The sequence below is a fragment of the Phalacrocorax aristotelis genome, chromosome 14, assembly GCF_949628215.1.
Source record: "Phalacrocorax aristotelis chromosome 14, bGulAri2.1, whole genome shotgun sequence".
Classification (NCBI taxonomy): domain Eukaryota; kingdom Metazoa; phylum Chordata; class Aves; order Suliformes; family Phalacrocoracidae; genus Phalacrocorax; species Phalacrocorax aristotelis.
The window spans coordinates 12,452,637-12,469,912 of NC_134289.1; the positions used below are offsets into that span (position 1 = coordinate 12,452,637).

A 17,276-nucleotide genomic window follows, 5' to 3' on the forward strand; every position below is an offset into this window, starting at 1 on the left:
CCTCAACAAGATTATTTCAGTGACATTCAAGCTAATATTCAGAGCAAAGCAGTTTCATAAACAATAATAGACTCTTATTCAGAAAATGAATGGTATCTGAACACAGTAAAGGATTTTATATCTGTTACAGTGATGAAAGATAGGGAATTAAAAACATCTTCAAATGGTTTAATTTAAAACACTATTAAAATCAAAGTCCCTTGTCCAGCAGCAGTTTCTAAAACCTTTTCTCAAGTTCATTAGGCATGCAAAAACCCAAAGATACTTCTTGCAATACACTGTATTTTGCTTGGTGCTGGTGGGATTGCTACAAGATAAAAGGTTTGTGAGGATATGGATTTGAAAGTATTACAAATGGCTTTTTACTGAATATCAGTGCCGTTTTATTGATAATGAGGGATTTGCTGGCTATTTACCACTGACATTTTGAGAAGTTGTTCTGTAATCCAAAATGATCTCCTACTGTACAGCATTCATTTTTAAGCTAGGATCCAGAGGGAAAAAAAGCAGGCGTTCGGCACAGCGTGACATTTTGTTGTATTCTGAAGAGTTATTAAAGGACTTATCATCCAAAGTAGCAGGATAGATTAAAAAATACATAAGGATATTTTCATTAAAGATTGGCTGTTCTCAAAAAGTTCAGGTGTTTTTATATGAAGCACAAGAATTCAGACCCTCATATAAATTTTTTTCATGGAATTCAGGTCTTTGGGGTCCATCAGATTTATTCCTACACAGGTTTTTTTTGAGACTTCCCGTTCTTGATATATCTTCTTGATTCAGACATTTAACAAATTTGGAAAATGAAGGTAAAAGCAGACTTGCATTGATTTCCAGGAGTTTTGGATCAGGCAGGCACCAGCAGAGCATTCTTTTAGCATTCAGTTCAAAACTAGTGGGAATCAGGAACTCAGTAAAGCCTCAGGGAGACTGGAAGCGGAGGCACTGAGCTTTTCTTAAACTTCAAAAGAGTACTGATATTGTTATGTATAAAACTGGAGTGAATTCAGTTTGCCCACATTTGTTTGTTTTCCTTTGTTTAACTATACTGTTTATCTGAGTTTTTCTTCTCTACTTTTTCTACAATAAGTTTTCTACAGTAACTATTCTGGCACAGTTGCCAAAGGAATGCCTCAAGCACACTTTAATGGTGCACTCAAACGACTACAACTTACTGGCAAACACTAGTCTGGGGGAGGGTGTATGTGTGTGTGAAGCAAAGCAGGAATCAGGGAGGGGAAGAGATGTGTATCTCTGAAAAGAAGCAGAAGATCTTGGACCTGCAAAACTGAGCAACAAGAAACACTGAACCAGTTCATAGGCTGAGCTGTGCTAAAATTAGCTGTTTATTGTCCCAGAAAACACGATGCCTAAGCTCCTTTTATAGCCTTGCGATTACTGTTGATGAGGGAGTCTCATAATGTGTGTCTAAATAGACTGACAAGAACTGCCAGAACTTTCCGTACCTCAACATAGGCTCCAAATTTATCATTTTGCATCTGTATTGAATCATAACTTTTCTGATATGATGAACATACATTGTACATACAAAATTATGTAGAATATCGGAGACTTTTCAGTTTGGCCACTTCTATTGAGGTGCCAAAATGTGAATGTTGGACCCTAGATCTGGACATGCAACTAATTGTTGTTTGTTTTTTTTAAAAAACATTTTTAAACATAGTATAATGTAATAATGTGCATACTCCTTTAGGAAGTAAAAGAATACAAGAAAAGCAATCAGAAGATGTTGATTTCACACCACAAATCCACTGCCTGAAAGGGAAGATCTCCATCAAGGAAGTTAATAACACTGGTCTACTAGCCTTCCTGAGACAGGACATCACTCAGATGCTAACATAAATTCATTGGGTAGACATGTATCTATTGCAATATTTATTCATTTTCTTGCTGTCAATAGTAACAAATTGTTTCCCTGCATTCTTTGGTTAGAAATGGGCTACCTTTTTTTTTTTCCTTATATACCTCCCAGCGCCCCAGACACTTTGTCAGTCATATCTGTGGCTGTTACAGAACTCATAGTAACAGCATTTTATCAGACATGCAACAACAGCAGTCACTGTAAAATATCAAGCTTGACGAAGAAACTCCAGCTGTCTAGGATAAAACGAAGCCTTCAACAAATCCTCTGGTATCCCATCAAATAGTTTTTTTAAACAAACAAAAAAAAACCAAAACCCAACAACGAAAACACCTCTATAGCTCTATTACATATATATGAAGAATTTTAATACTGCAAAAATGAAACACGGGCAAGAATTCCTAGTTGGCTTCTGTAAAACACTTTTCAGCCTCTTTCATTAGAACTTCTGCCCACATCCACACATAATGAATTCCAGCATCTCTGCTGTAATCTAAGATTTTTATTTTTTTTAAAATGTATGGCAAAAACTTTATTGAACAATGAGCTCCAGGAATAACAGTCTGAAAGAAATTCATAACAATACAAGGACAGATCTGAAAATTTGTTGGTTGGACCAATCAATTAGTCAGCTTTTGTCCTCCAGAGGGTGTGGTGACAAGGAAGGAAAAACAAAAATTTGCAGATGCCGAAAGATTGGGCAAACTCCACACAAGTCCAGGGGAAGCCACCCTAAAATTTTAGTACAAACATGACTTTCAAAGACCCCCTAAAACCTCAAGTTATTCTATGATTCTACAATTCCATTCTGAGTGAAAAGCAGCTTCCTTTCTTTCACGTTTTGAAGTGGCTCCTTAAACCAGCTCTGTGCAGAATGAGGGCAGGCGATTCTCCTTCAACTTTTACCTGCTGCTTCTGGCCAACTAAAATTACAGTATCATATGCCTACATTTTATTTTCTCTGCTGGACTCCTTGGTTTGTTGAAAATTAAATTACCATGGAAAATACCCACAAAATACTAAATAAGCATAAACATTTCATCTGAACTATTTAAGAAAACATTAACTTTGTTTAAATGCTCTCTAGCTTTCCCTTCTGTAGTGAAAGGATGCACATTAAGATTACTTCAGAAAAAGAAATCAAAACAAAATAATTTAGTTGTGAAAAACAGGCATCAGTATATTCCTGGTAGCTGTTTACAATATTCCTTATTATGCGAAAGCTTTATTACATTACATTACTGAGCATTATTTCAGTATGTATTAAATAGTCCCAGTTTTTTAAAGTTTACAGACTGTATCAAAGCACATCAGATCAACCAGAACATAGCTGTTTGCCACTCTACTTTCTCTACCACAACAATTCTATTTCAGATGTTGCTTATTTTGACATTTCTATGTCTTCAGACAGTTTTCCCGCTCCTGTATCTGAAATTGTGTTTAGTGCTGTATGGAGAAAGCTGTTTGTGATAAGATTTAAATTTTCAATTTCAGAGGCTGATACACTTTATTTCATTGAATAGAAACAGTTCCATTACAGGAAACACAAGCCGCCCTGATAATGTGTGTTCCAGCTGTGACTGTGAAGGTGAGAAGGCAGATTTATCTTCTTTTGCATTCAAGGCTTGATCCAACACCCATCGGAAACATTGGAAAACATTTACATTTTTGTACATATCTACAATACTGAACTAATATTTGCTTTTCTTTTAGTGATTCATGGAGATACAAACATGTTGGACATGTTCATGTTCAGACCTGAACTTTGGACTTGGTTAACAAACTGGGCCGGTGAACGCTGACCTCCTCAGCAATCACTGTGGGTTTTCCTATTTCAAAAATCAGCCAGTCTCTTTCCTGCATTCCAGCACTGTTACCCTGGCAATTTGGGGAAGCTAAGCCAAACAGCAACAAAAAAATGCATCTTACCTACCAGTCCACTTCCATCAGGTGAATATTACTGGAGAAGGCGGCTCCTTCCCATTGTCTTTGGAGGCAATATGGCAGCTTCCTTCCTTATGGTCTTCCCATTTCTAGTGTCCAGCCACAAGTAGCACAACTAAGTCTGCTTCAGCAGATGGAAAGTCCTTAAACCAGGACAGTTTGGCATTTCCACATGTATTTCCTACTACCAGTTTTATCTTGTGTTGGTTTTGGCTGGAATAGTTAGTTTTCTTCACAGTGGCTAGTACAGGGCTGTGGTTCGGATTTGGGCTGACATCAGCGTTGATAACCCAGGAGTGTTTTGTTCCTGCTGAGTAGGGCTTGCACAGAGCCAAGGCCTTTCCTGCCCCTCACCCCACCCCACCCGCGAGGGGCTGGGGGGGCACAAGGGGTTGGGAGGGGACACGGTGGGGACAGTGACCCCAGCTGACCCCAGGGATGTCCCACACCACATGGCGTCATGCTCAGTGCACAGAGCTGGGGGAGAAGGAGGAAGGGGGGGACGTTCAGAGCGAGGGCATTTGCCTTCCCCAGTCACTGTTACATGTGATGGAGCCCGGCTGTCCTGGGGATGGCTGAGCACCCGCCTGCCCGTGGGAAGGGGTGCACGAATTCCTTGTTGTGCTTTGCTTGTGTGTGTGCCTTTTGCTTTACCTATTAACTGTCTTTATCTCAGTGCATGAGTTTTCCTCACTTTTACTCTTCTGATTCTCTCCCCCATCCCATCGGTGGGGAATGAGTGAGCAGCTGTGTGGTGCTGAGCTTCCAGCTGGGGTTAAACCACAACAGTTGTCAATCTGTAAATTATCTGCCTGAGAAGAATGACCCGATGGAACAAGTTTTTATCCGGCCTGCATTGTGGGCCCTGGTCCATCTAGTACTCAGTAAACAGGAGGCTTTTGGCAGATGAAAACCGCTATTGAAAGTTTCCTCCAGTAAAGCTGCAAGATTAAACCCTCAACCTCCAAGCCTTCACTTTGGGACACAGATGAGCAAGCCATGCCGTGCCAGCTCCATCCCACGTCGTTGTTGTTGTCGTTGTCGTCGCCCTCCTCCTCCTCCTCCTCCTCCTCAGCTGCAGCAGCTCCTCCCACCACCCCGAAGCCCACCCCGGGCCGAGGGCGGCGGCCCGGAGCCTCCCGCGCTTTTCAGCTGAGGGGAGGAGTGGGGGAAGGAGCCGGCCGGGCCGGGCCGGGCCGGGCCGGGCCGGGCCGGGGCCGCTCAGCAGCCGAGAAGCGCCGACACCTGAAACCTCACTGTTCTGAGAAGAAAAAAAAAAAATGCGCGGGAATCTATAAACTCCTTGAAGGCTCGATTTGTGTGAAGGTTTAAGGATCTCTAGAACAACCCACTGTCTTACACCCATCATGAAATTGCATGCAACTTGCAGCACAAGCCTTGAGCTAAATTCTCAGGAAAAGGTTTATATTTCCTCCTAGTCTATTTAAGTGGAAGTAATGTTCTTTTGTCATATGCTTCTTAGTCATCTACAGTAGCAAAAAATAATGTGAAATACCACATAATTAGTTGATATGGCTTAGAGGACCACAAGGAATAGTTCAATCGCGTTGCTGTACAGATGGCTCCATGACAATGTAAGAGTCATTGAAGCTTCTCAAAATCCTTAAGTTTCTTAATTTGTGATAGACATGGACTGGCAGAATTTATCCACCGAAAGCCCCAGTACTCCCTCCGCGCTGAGTTCACCGGCTGGTCTGAAGCGAGCAGAGGGTTTGATGTTATTCCTGCAGTGCTATGAGATTATCCTGACAATAATACAGGCTCCTCCTGTTAAAGAAGGGAACTCAATTCATGACCTTGTTGTACTTCCTTGTGCATGGATAATTACTGCATTACCTTAGAGATTTTTAAACCATTTCAGATCCTCCCCGACTCCCCAGCTGGTATTCTAGGAGTTAAGGTGTTCCCTGCTACAGCTCTCTGGCATTTACGTTTACAAGGACTCTGCCAGTCAGCTTCAAACCCCACATTTTTCCATTGTCTCTCACAGCACACCGCTAATGTTAAAACTAAGTTCATTAATGCATTTAATCTTTATTACAGCTGATCACAAGGATGCCACCATTGTGCAGAAACAAAGTTATCAAAGAAAAAACATCTGAAAAACTATTATCCTTCTAGACTTTGAAAACTTCACTTGATATTGAAACAGGTAAACCAACATTAATTCAGTCTCAAGTAGAGCACTCTGTTCCATTAAAATTTCATTCATTTGCTGCTGATACAAAATGAACTACCAAAGACATTGATAAAAAAGCTTTACAAAGGGATATGGCAAGTGATCATCAATTACTAAAGTGTAACTTGAATTTTAGCACCATGGGCAGGTACAGAGACAGTATTACAAACAGAATATTAGCCAGCAGGCAGGTTTCTCCTTGGTTGTTGTGAATTTTCTTCATTATTAATAGGTCGGGGGGAAGAGGAGAGGGAAAAAAAAAAAAGCTCTGATGCCTCTTAATTTATCTGCAGACTGTGGCCCAAAGTAAAAGCATCCAAGCCTTTTCAAATCACCTTGACTGTCTCCTTGGCAAAGAGAATATTTTTAGTCCATTGGATTTTGAACAACTTCCTAGAACAGATGGGTTAGCACTTCACAACTGTATGTGCTGTGCTATAGAAGAGAATGAATAAAAAATGACCTGGCTGTGAAATCCTTATTCCCAACTTACTTCTCATTGACTTCAACAAATTGTCTAAACGCCTACTCACCAATAGGAAAAAGATGTCTGCAATGGTTTCACAAAGCCTCCTTTTTTCCTTTGCAAACAGACTCTTATCTAGGGTGGGGAAGGGGAAGTATTTTTTTTCCTATCAAGGAAATATTTCAAGGTTTCAAAGTTTTCACACTCTCTTCTGACCCCACGTCTCCTCAAATAACCAGTGATCTTTGTCAGAGGAGCTGACACCACACTGACCTGGACCTCTGGATGAAGTCAACATTTCTAGTTCAGTTTAAGGTGAACAACTGGAGCCCAACTTATTCGGTTTTTGCTGCATGACAGTGGCTATTCTGTTGGATGTTTTGCATTTGCATGCAACTGGTTCATTGCAAATGTTTCTATTTGGTATTCGAACTTGTAATCAGAATTCTGTATTTCCTAATCAGAGACCTTCATCCAGGAGGAGGTTCCTGTTGTGATTAGTCACAATGACAACTTGGGAAATTAAATCCTTTTTCCTGCAAAAGTTCATATATAGGCTTAGTCTTTTACATAACCATAGGGCTGGCAGAATGAGCCCTTTTCAGAGAAACTAGAATAGTAGACTTAATTTCCATTATGTTATTTATTATTCCATTAAAATTAATTATTTTTCAGTGCTGACACTTTTTAGTAGTGTATAAATGGAAATCATACTGTAACGATCCAAGAATGTAACACAAAATATTCAAAATTGCATACAATATACCTCAGTTGTTTTTTTTTTTTTTCTGAACTCACCTACTGTGCTAGCTTGATTTTTTTCTGGAGAAAACATTATATGGGGTCTTATTTCAACTTTCATAAATTTATTTCAGTTGTCAAATCAGATATTTAATGTGCCTGACATTTTGAATAACTGTTCCCTGGGTATTTCCATTCTCCCTTAAAAGGAAACGAGCATTAAGGGAGAGAAGGGATACCTGATGAAATGTCAAAAACATTGAATATCTGTATTGACTTTGGAGCCTAAAGCAGCACATTTTCTTTTAGGGCTGAATACAGAATTGATTTTTTATGCGTATTAAATTTGTGCATACTTTTCATATTTTCTGCAAATAAAAATGTCTTTAGATATTTTTAATCTTTTTTACTCTAAAAAAATTTTAAACAATTTCATGATGCTTTGCATTTTGAAAACAGACCTTTTGTCCTTTAAAAAGTGTCAATGAAAGATCTTAGAATAGCTGAGTTTCTTTCTGGGGGAAGTGAAAAGCGATTCTGATGGGCGGTCCTTATAAATAATTCTCATATTTATCAACTAAGGATTGCCACATGAACTCCAGTGGATATTGTGGGGGCTCAGTACTGGAGTTGGATGAATATTTTTATCCCACAGAACTGTCTGCTCAAATGCACAGCTCTTTACTACTTTGTTATTAAAAAAATATAGATAGGTTCCAATGTAGCTCATCGTATACTGAAATTCAAAATGAATGAATCAGCGTGCTGTGAGTATAGCACATAAAAGGTGACAAAATACTGTCTAGCAGTCAGACCAGAACTGTATGCATTTAGTCATTGCTCTTAGAAATTTTAATTTTTTTCTAGGATTCCCTGCGAGAAAATGTTCACGGCAAATATGACAATGAAACATATACCTTAATACATCTTCCATAAAGCTGGATTTGAATTACTTACTAAAAACATATTTCTCATTAGCATCGGGCTATCACAAGCAAGACAAGTTTGAGAACCAAGAACAAATATAAGTGCGATAGGCTGTCTTACTAATTGGAGAGCAGTGATCAGTGTACAACTCTGAAATGATTTGCTGTAATATTTAAGACCATTATTAAGCTTCAACTCCTCGATGAGAAGACATTTTCTTGTTTACAACACTGACAGAAGAGGAGTGTAACCGGTGATACCTTTATTCTTGGTTGACTTTTTAAGTGCTATAAAAATTACACTGAGAAGTTCATTATGCTTTATGTGGTTAGCACTGTTTAGCTTCTACATTCTCATATCCTGATAATAATGCATAATACATTTTAAAATCCTCTGCCCCAAATATCATACAATAATGCATATGAATTCTTGTCTAAGACAAGTATTTCTGATGGTCCTTTCAGGCAATCGATGTTCTATGGATTTGTGGAATAGGAATTGCATTAAGACTGGCCATGTCTTCCCATGCATTGACCATTAATGACAATCATATGATTAAAAGAAATAATTTCTACAAAACAAGATTTTGAAATCACTCTCAGCTCTATACACAGACATACAAAATATGTCCTTACCATTTTCTTGATGTACGCTACTTCTGTACCATTCCTGGGGCACTGCAATGTTACTTATTCAACTCCATTTGGGCCCTTTTCACACCCAGTATGAACAGCTTCCTGTTGCTGTTGTGTAAGGGAAAAGCAGTGACGGTAGGTCTCAGCCTGGATCCTCTGATAAGCAGGAAAAACACCCCATCTCAGTAAATACTTAATTCAAGACTTTGCCTGCTGTTACATGTAAAATTACATGCAATAAGACAGTCCTACCTCCTTTCTTCTCTCCCACATACAGTTCTCATTAAAACTGAGAACAGAGGAGAAATGGCAGCTAAGCGTTAAAGAAGACATTAAAATGCTAAGTGTTTTCTTTGCACATAGATCAAATGAGCACAATTGGGACCAAACTAAATGTCCAATCCCGTTTGAAGTTATTTCTCCTCCGTAAGAGAAATCACTTACTGATGTTTAATAAAGGTAACATAAAATGATGTTTCCTTCATTTTAAACTACTAGAAGAAATTCCAAGAGAGAAGAAACCAAACTCATTGAAGGCTCCAGCCTGGTATAAAATATGCATTAGCTATGGGTCATAATGTAAATATACAAGATACAGGACTAATTGCTAGCAGTAAACAAATATTTGAAAAGAATGTTTCACACAGCACTTGCATGGCAAGGAATTAGCTATAAAAATAAATTACGGGTCATTATCATCAGACAGTATGTATCCAGAGGATTCATTTCAGGAAACACAAATCAAACATCTGGTCAAGCGCAAACACCTGTTCTGCAATTGATAGCCCAGCCAGGGATACATTGTTACTTCACAGAGGTCACTAGCCCTATCGTCTTAGGAAAGGAAAAAAGGAATCTTAAAGCAAAGGCATAATAAAACAGAAAAGAAAGTCAGTCCTTGAAAATCATGGAAAAATCAACTCCAACCTGTAAATTATGCAAACAAATCCATTCATACAAAGGAAGAGAAAAATTTCTCCCACAGTGAACTATCACATTTCACCTGAGATCAGGTTTGTGTTGTGGCATTATGTAAAGAGAGGAATTTTGACTGCAGTGAAACATGGTGTAACTCCATTAATGGTGTAAATTCAGGTCTGTGGGGACTCGGGAAGAATGATCAGAAGTGGATCCCTAGTTTGTACAAAACTGAATTGTTTTACTGTAAGTGTATTAGGATCATAGACCGATAGAATGGTTTGGGTTGGAAGGGACTGTTAGAGGCCATCTAGTCCAACGCCCCTGCAGTGAGCAGGGACATCTTCAGCTAGATCAGGTTGCTCAGAGCCCTGACCAACCTGACCTTGAATGTTCACAGGGATGGGCATCTCCCACCTCCCTGGGCAACCTGGGCCAGGGTTTCACCACCCTCACAGTAAAGATATTTTTCCTTATATCCAGTCCAAATCTACCCTCCTTTTAATTTTAGCTTAAAACCATAACCCCTTGTCCTGTCACAACAGGCCTTGCTAAAGAGGTTGCCCCCATCTTTCCTATAGTCCCTCTTTAAGTACTGTAAGGCTGCAATAAGGTCTCCCCGCAGACCTCTCTTCTCCAGGCTGAACAACCCCAACTCTCTCAGCATTTCTTCATAGGAGAGGTGCTCCAGCCCTCAGAGCATTTTTGTGGCCTCCTCCGGCTCATCTCAGCAAAGAAATTAGTTTTATTAGTTTGATTCAAAGTCATTGAAACGTAGTGGAAATTGTTACTCCGAATCTAGTCTTTGGAAACAGTTTCTACTCACTAACTCTGAAAATAATCTCTGTTATAACTAAGAATTTTAGGTACCTCTTTCTTGAGACAGGAGCTATCTTCTTTTGCTCAGCACTTGTTCAGCACAATAGGGATATAGTACTTAATAGCTGACCTGGATTATTCTCTTATAAAACTAATATATAAATATTCATACTACATAATTATTCCATTACAGTATTTATAAGAGGTAATACACTGGCATCTACATTCTCTGAATAGCTTTGAAAATCTCATCCATGACTGCTGTCAATTTCTGTGCTTGTTTTTTTTTTTATTTTCTTTTAGAGAAGAGAGCAGTATTACACATAGAATACACACAGAATCGTATAGGTTGCTTACTTCCCTCAAGCAGATCAACACTTCTGCACAACTTGGTGTCATCTGTGAACTCACTGAGCATGCCCTCGATCCCAGATTAGCAGACGGCGGTAGACTGAAGTCCTCCACAGAGACAAGGACTAGCAATTGTGAGGCTTCTCCCATCTGCTTGTAGAGTAATTCATCTGTCTCTTCATCCTTCTTGGGTGGTCTGTAACAGACACCCACCATGATATCTGCCTTGTTGGCCTTCCTCCTGATTCTTACCCATAAACACTCAACCCTATTGTCACCATCATTAAGCTCTAGACCAATCCAAACACTCCCTAACGTACAGGGCTACTGCACCGCCTCTCCTGCCTTGCCTATCCCTTCTGAAGAGCTTATAGCCATCCACTGCAGCACTCCAGTTGTGCTAGTCATCCCACCATGTTTCCGTGATGGCAACTATATCACGGTTTTCCTGCTGTACAAAGGCTTCCAGCTCCTCCTGTTTGTTGTCCATACTGTGTACATTTGTGTATCAGCAGCAGCAGCTGGGCCATCATCCATGTCACCTTCTTAGAGGAACACCCCATCACTCCTTTGAGGTGTTTCACTGGTGTTCCCCTCTTGGCGTCTATTACCTCAGCAGCCCCTAGCTCATCTCCATACAACTTCAACTGTGCTCCAGTGAACTCTACGCATCTCAGATACAGCCTGAGTGCCCTCGCTAGCACCCCATCCCTCTAACCGTGGCATGTCATCCCTCAGCTTGTCTCAGGCAAGCCTGATATTAACACCCTCCCCCTTCAAGCCTAGTTTAAAGCTCTGTCAATAAGCCCTGCAAACTCATGAGCAAAGACCCTGTTTCCCCTTCGAGAAAGGTGAATCCCTTCAGATGCCAACAAGCCTGGTGCTGCGTAGCCCATCCCGTTATCTAAAAAAAAAAACAAAATTGTGGCGATGACACCAGCCACAGGGACATGCGTTAATAGACTGGGTGCATCTGTTCCATCCAGTGTTGCTGCCTGCAACTGGAAGGAGACAGGAGAATATAACCTGTGCTCCAGAGTCCCTTACTAGCCATCCCAAGATGCTGAAGTCTCTTTTGATTGCCCTTGGACTACGTGTTATGGTTTCATGGAAGAGCAGGAATGGGTAATAGCCCGAGGGCTGTACCAGACTGGGAAGTTTCCTAGCAATGTCCTTAACCCAGGCCCGAGGGAGGCAGCAGACTTCCCTAAGAGGAGGGTCAGTCCAGCATATTGGACCCTCTATTCCCCTCAGAAGGGAGTCACCTACAACTATAACCCATTCTCTCTTCCTTATGGAGGCTGTTTTGATACTGGGGGTAGGCCTTTCTGACACTGGCACCGCCACTGCTATAGACAGACTGTTATCCACATCTTCCATTGACCGGTCTTCCACCTGCACAGCCTCATACCTGTTATACAGAGGCACCTGGGAAGGTGAGGTGGGCAAAGAGGGCGTTTCGCCTGCCACCCCAAGCGTGGACTTGCCAATTAAATTGGAGATGTCTGTGTACCATAACAGATGAAAACAAAATTAGAAAGAACAGATGCATCTGTGGATCCAGGAAGAAGCAAAAATAACTCCTCAAGAGCTGCTTTTTCAAAGAGATATGCAGACAAGCTTGGGACCTTATATGCCATATTTATTGCTGTGAAACAGATATGAAGAAAAGTTCAATTCATTTAAAAGTTTGTTTTCCTTATTGCTGTAGCATTTTTCCTCATGAAACAGTTACCATAATACGTGTCTCGGTGTATTCCCGCTGGTCTCATTGACATAAAATATTGACAGGAAATCTTACAATGAAAATCCATAACACGTACCTCTTATGACCCAACAATAGCTACCACTAGAAAAACAGATCAGAAAGCAAGACTTGAAGGTCACTGTCTAATAGAGTATTAGACATTGATCCAGACATTGAAACTGCAGCACTAAAAAAGACTTCATATACAGTGCTGAAGAACTTCAGACAGTGCGAAATGTAGAGGCAGACAGCATGAAGCAGATGCAGCATTCAAGGCTGCAGCATGGACCAGCCCAGCTCTTACAGACTGAGAGTGTAAAATCTAGCTCCAATGTAGATTTAGCTCAAAGCTGAAATCTTGGAGGCCTGCAGAGCGAGAGGGAGGTAGCAGTGACCAGTCTTCCTCCCAGACCAGCAAAAGTCCAAAATGCTTTTGAAACAATGGGATAAGCACATTTCCCCCTTTCTTATTTTTTCCATGCTCCATATTTACTCCTTCACTGCTTTCCCTTCTATTCTTCCTAGTAACTGGTTACCTTTTCATAGTCCTCTTATTTTCTGGAAGACAAGAAGAATTTGTTAGCTTAGAAAACATCTCCACGCTTGTACTTTGCCCACAGCCCTCAAGTGTATTGGCAGCAGCTGCACGTCTCTACCAAGGAAAGTTTCTGTTCCTCTTAATTTCTGTTTGCTATGATCTCCTTTTGTTTCCTTCAAAATTTATCTTCAGTTAAGTTGCATTGTATTTTATTGCTGCTGCTTCTGGTTATGTATTGTTGAGTTTTTCTTTCCTAGTAACTCTATGAATTGGCTGGCTATTTTTCATTATTTCTGTGGGGCTATAGAAAAAAAAAGCAATTTATTTACTTCAGAATTCTGACATTTATTAGCATAATAAAACTCCCAGATGAAGTTGGAGTTTTCCAAGTAATTTCATTTGCAGGGGAACTTACAAGGGATTTATTTTAAAGCCAGGTAAAACCTAGAATGAGAAATGGATGGAGCATAGACAGAAAAATTTAGAAAATTAAAAGTAGGAAATGTGCTCCGAAGTGAAAATGATCATGCTGTTGTGATGTCAATTACATCACAGGAAGACACATAAGCTAAAGAGCTAACACTTCCAAGCCTTCTTATTGGCTAAGCAAAATGCAAACTGTTGCTGGGAAATGATTTACTAGAAATAAATAGCTGTATTATTATCAGTCTCTGAATGTGAATTCTTTATGGAACAAGTTCTTCAACATTCTGTCTATAGACATTTCCAAAATTGTGTACAATGGGTTGAGTAATCTTCTGAAAACTTTGGAAGTTAAATCGCATGTCTTCTTTTCTAGCATGCCTAGCACGTTTTCCAAAGAGAAGGTGGCATTTTATGCCTATTTTTTTTTTTTTTTTAACAGTCCATAAAGGAAAACACCAGTCTGCAAACATGTCTAGGTCTCTAAATACCACCTTAATTACTCAGTACCGCCTTTAGACCCTCAGTCCTACACAGCCAGCTGCTGCTCTCTGGCCTCAGAAGTAAGACTAGGGATACCTGCGTTTTTTAACTTTAAAAGGTCGCTTTCCATTCTCCTTCAAAGCAGGGGCCTGGTTGTTCTGTGATGAAACATGGGCAGCTATGAATAACCTGAGGCCATTCTTGAGATGCCTATAGAGAAGGAGGAAGTGCACAGCTAGTTTCTCAGAGGGAACAGCTGGTAGATACTGGGGCTCTTTGGAGGAGGTAGACTGCACTTAGTGAATGTTCTACTGGAAAAAAAGCAATGTACTGTGTGATTATTTTACAGAGGCCATATTTGAAGCACAGTGAATTACTCTGTGCTGAGCCACACATGCTGGTATCTGGGTTCAACGTCTATATACACCTGTACCACGTGTGTTCTGATCCTGGATCACACATACCAGGCTTCTTATTTAATGGAGACTATTAGATCCTACTAGAGGCCTTCAGAATTGCAGAGCTGTATTCCACTTCAAGAATCCAGCCCCTGGTGACCTGCAGAGGACCACACTTCAACAAAATTCCAAGACCACTTGGGTATCTTGACCTTTTGTCTAGCTGCCAAGTCACTTTGTTTTTCAAGGCATCACAGGCACATAGCTAAAGGATGTCCTACCTCTGTAGGACACGTGCTGTGAGAAGCCCAGCTGTTGTCTTATCTGAGCCCTGTGCAGATAAGAACAGCTGCTCCAGCTAAAAAGCATTGCTTATTTGCTGTGTCCTGATTTGCTTTGTTATGAGGTGCTAACAGTAACTATTTAAAACCTCTGTAGCCAGTGTCCCAAGTGATTAATACAGAAACTGTCCAGCTAAGTCTCCATGGAAAGTTCATTAGAATTTTATTTTCATGGGGCACAAACATTGGTGGATTAAATCACACAAAGAGCGATGTTAAGAGAAGAGAATTTTCCCGAACAACAATGAAGTCTGCATGCAAAAATCTGGACTTTAATATGGGCTAACTGTAGAATTACTAGAACAAAAATTGATGCTATTACTACCACAGGTATTTATAATTATTGTAGCACCTTAAATGTACAGTGTGCATTATAAGCTTGGACAAGGCAAAGTATAGAAGGCAACAATGAGTCAAAAGAAATTACTATTTGAGGAGAGATGGATTTAGATGAGGTTCAGGAGGGAAGTCTGCACTGGGATTTGGAAGAGAACCACAGAGACTGCCTGAAGCAGTAGCATATAGAAATACACTCAGTGTGCCTTTCCTATATGGAAAGAGATTCCCTGAAAAAAATTGACTGTGGAGATACAGTAACACATACGGATTGGTCCACTTTACATCTCAACATACATATCACATAGGAAAAAACTGCCACAGTGAGAAACCGGTTATTAAAGGCATGACTATGAGACTAACCAAGAGGCACACAAGTACTTCTCCCATGTCCCACTCACTCTTGAAACAAATCAGTTCTTTATAAAACTGTCACAACTGTGTTATTTGAAATGCTGCCCTGCAAAATGAATGTTTGGAGCTGAAAAGATCGGTTCTATACCCAGCAATTTCTACCTGGCCGTTCATGGGAACAGAGGGAGGAACACAGGAAGGTGACAGTATCAGTTCTGCAACTCTCCCACTCCATTTCCTGAAATGGTTGCCTCAATGGTATCCCAGCTTACCAGTGAAACAATGCAGGACTACATCTATATCGTGTGACATCCTGGAGTGCAAGGACTGCTAAGACACAAATTGCAGGACTGCAAATTATCTACAATGATGAGACTTTTTTTCCAGTAGTCCAAACACTAAGGAACTGCTCCCTAGAACTAGGCTACAGATCTATTTTCATGGGGTTTAATATGTATAACAAATGGATCCAGAACACATTGTGTGCATCTTTTTTTAAACATGAAATAGCATGATTATAATGTAATTAGTTGTACCTTTTCTATGGATAAATGTACCACCCCTACCTTCACTCACAGCTCAGCTAAGGAAGATATCTTGTCCTATAGCAAAGCTAAGCTAGGAATCTCCAGCAGGTGTCTTGCACGTCAGAAAGCAGAAAACATGACAAGGCCAGTGAGAGGAGTGTTGTTTCTGCAAATCAGACTGCTTTCATTAGAATAACTAGTTTAGAATAAACTGACCACTTCCCGTACAGCAGTAAAATTCTTTCCAAGGCTGTTGGACTGCATAGAACTGTAAAGAAAATGTGAATGACCTTATTCTGTCTGTGCTCTCTATGAACTTCGTAGGCCTGAATTCAAAAGCGCGATGGCAAGTTTCCAGCTACACCTAGCCACTTAAGCAATCACAAACTGCAAAAGGACATTTTAAGACTGCTTCTCTTGTTATCAGTGAGATTGTCAACAGAAACTGACAAACCTTGCTTTGGAAAAAAGAATCTGTTCACCCATATTGGTAGTTCATACAATACTCTATGAATATGTCCAACCCATACTTGCTGCATTTTGCATTTTCAATCTCAGACATTAAGGAAATCAAGATGGGAACTTAGGGTTCGGTGCAATTGGCCACAACCCCTTGAAAATTTCTGGGAATAATCCTCATTTGTAAATTGCTGGTCATTTCTCACCTTTAAAATGTTAGCCATGTGAATAATGATGATAATTCAGATGCAAAACAATTATTTTGGGCTTCTAATGAGGATGCTTTTTGGCCACAGGACCAGCGGCTTTGGAATTTTGTTAACTACTTTTCAGTGTTTACTTTTGGAGCTATCTATTACTACGGCTATGCAGAATGCATTCCTTTTGGTCCTGGATCAGTTATTCAAATAAAGAGCTGTAGTCTGGTGGATTCTTCTGCTGTCCACATGGCTCCAGTAGTAGCTCCCCACCTGAGGATGTGATGATTTCTTCCTAGAAAGATAAAACCAATTAAAATATCATTCACAGGTGTCTAAACCTGTCTTCTAAGAAAAGCAACTGATAGCAATACAGACCACCGCTCCACTGTAACTAGTAACTAATTATGAATAAACACTTGATAAAACAAGTACAGACCAGCAAAGGGATCCTATCAACTATCCATTTTCTTCATGCTTGTTTATTTTGTACTTATGCCAGTAGTAACTTGTGCTCGTATCAAATAGTGAAATCAAACAGTTGGTGTAAAACAGAGGCTGTGATTTGAACTACCAGTAACTTGCTACAC

General features: G+C 40.1%; 1 protein-coding gene across 1 annotated transcript in view; it reads right to left on the minus strand.

Moving 5' to 3' along the window:
- Positions 1–5,894: 5,894 nt before the first annotated feature.
- SH2D4B (SH2 domain containing 4B) overlaps positions 5,895–17,276 on the minus strand; it is a 75,326-nt gene continuing 63,944 nt past the window's right edge. Inside the window, exon 8 of the mRNA XM_075109600.1 lies at positions 5,895–16,981. Coding sequence (XP_074965701.1) covers positions 16,889–16,981 — 93 coding nt within the window. The 3' untranslated portion in view covers positions 5,895–16,888. The remainder of the gene's footprint in view (positions 16,982–17,276) is intronic.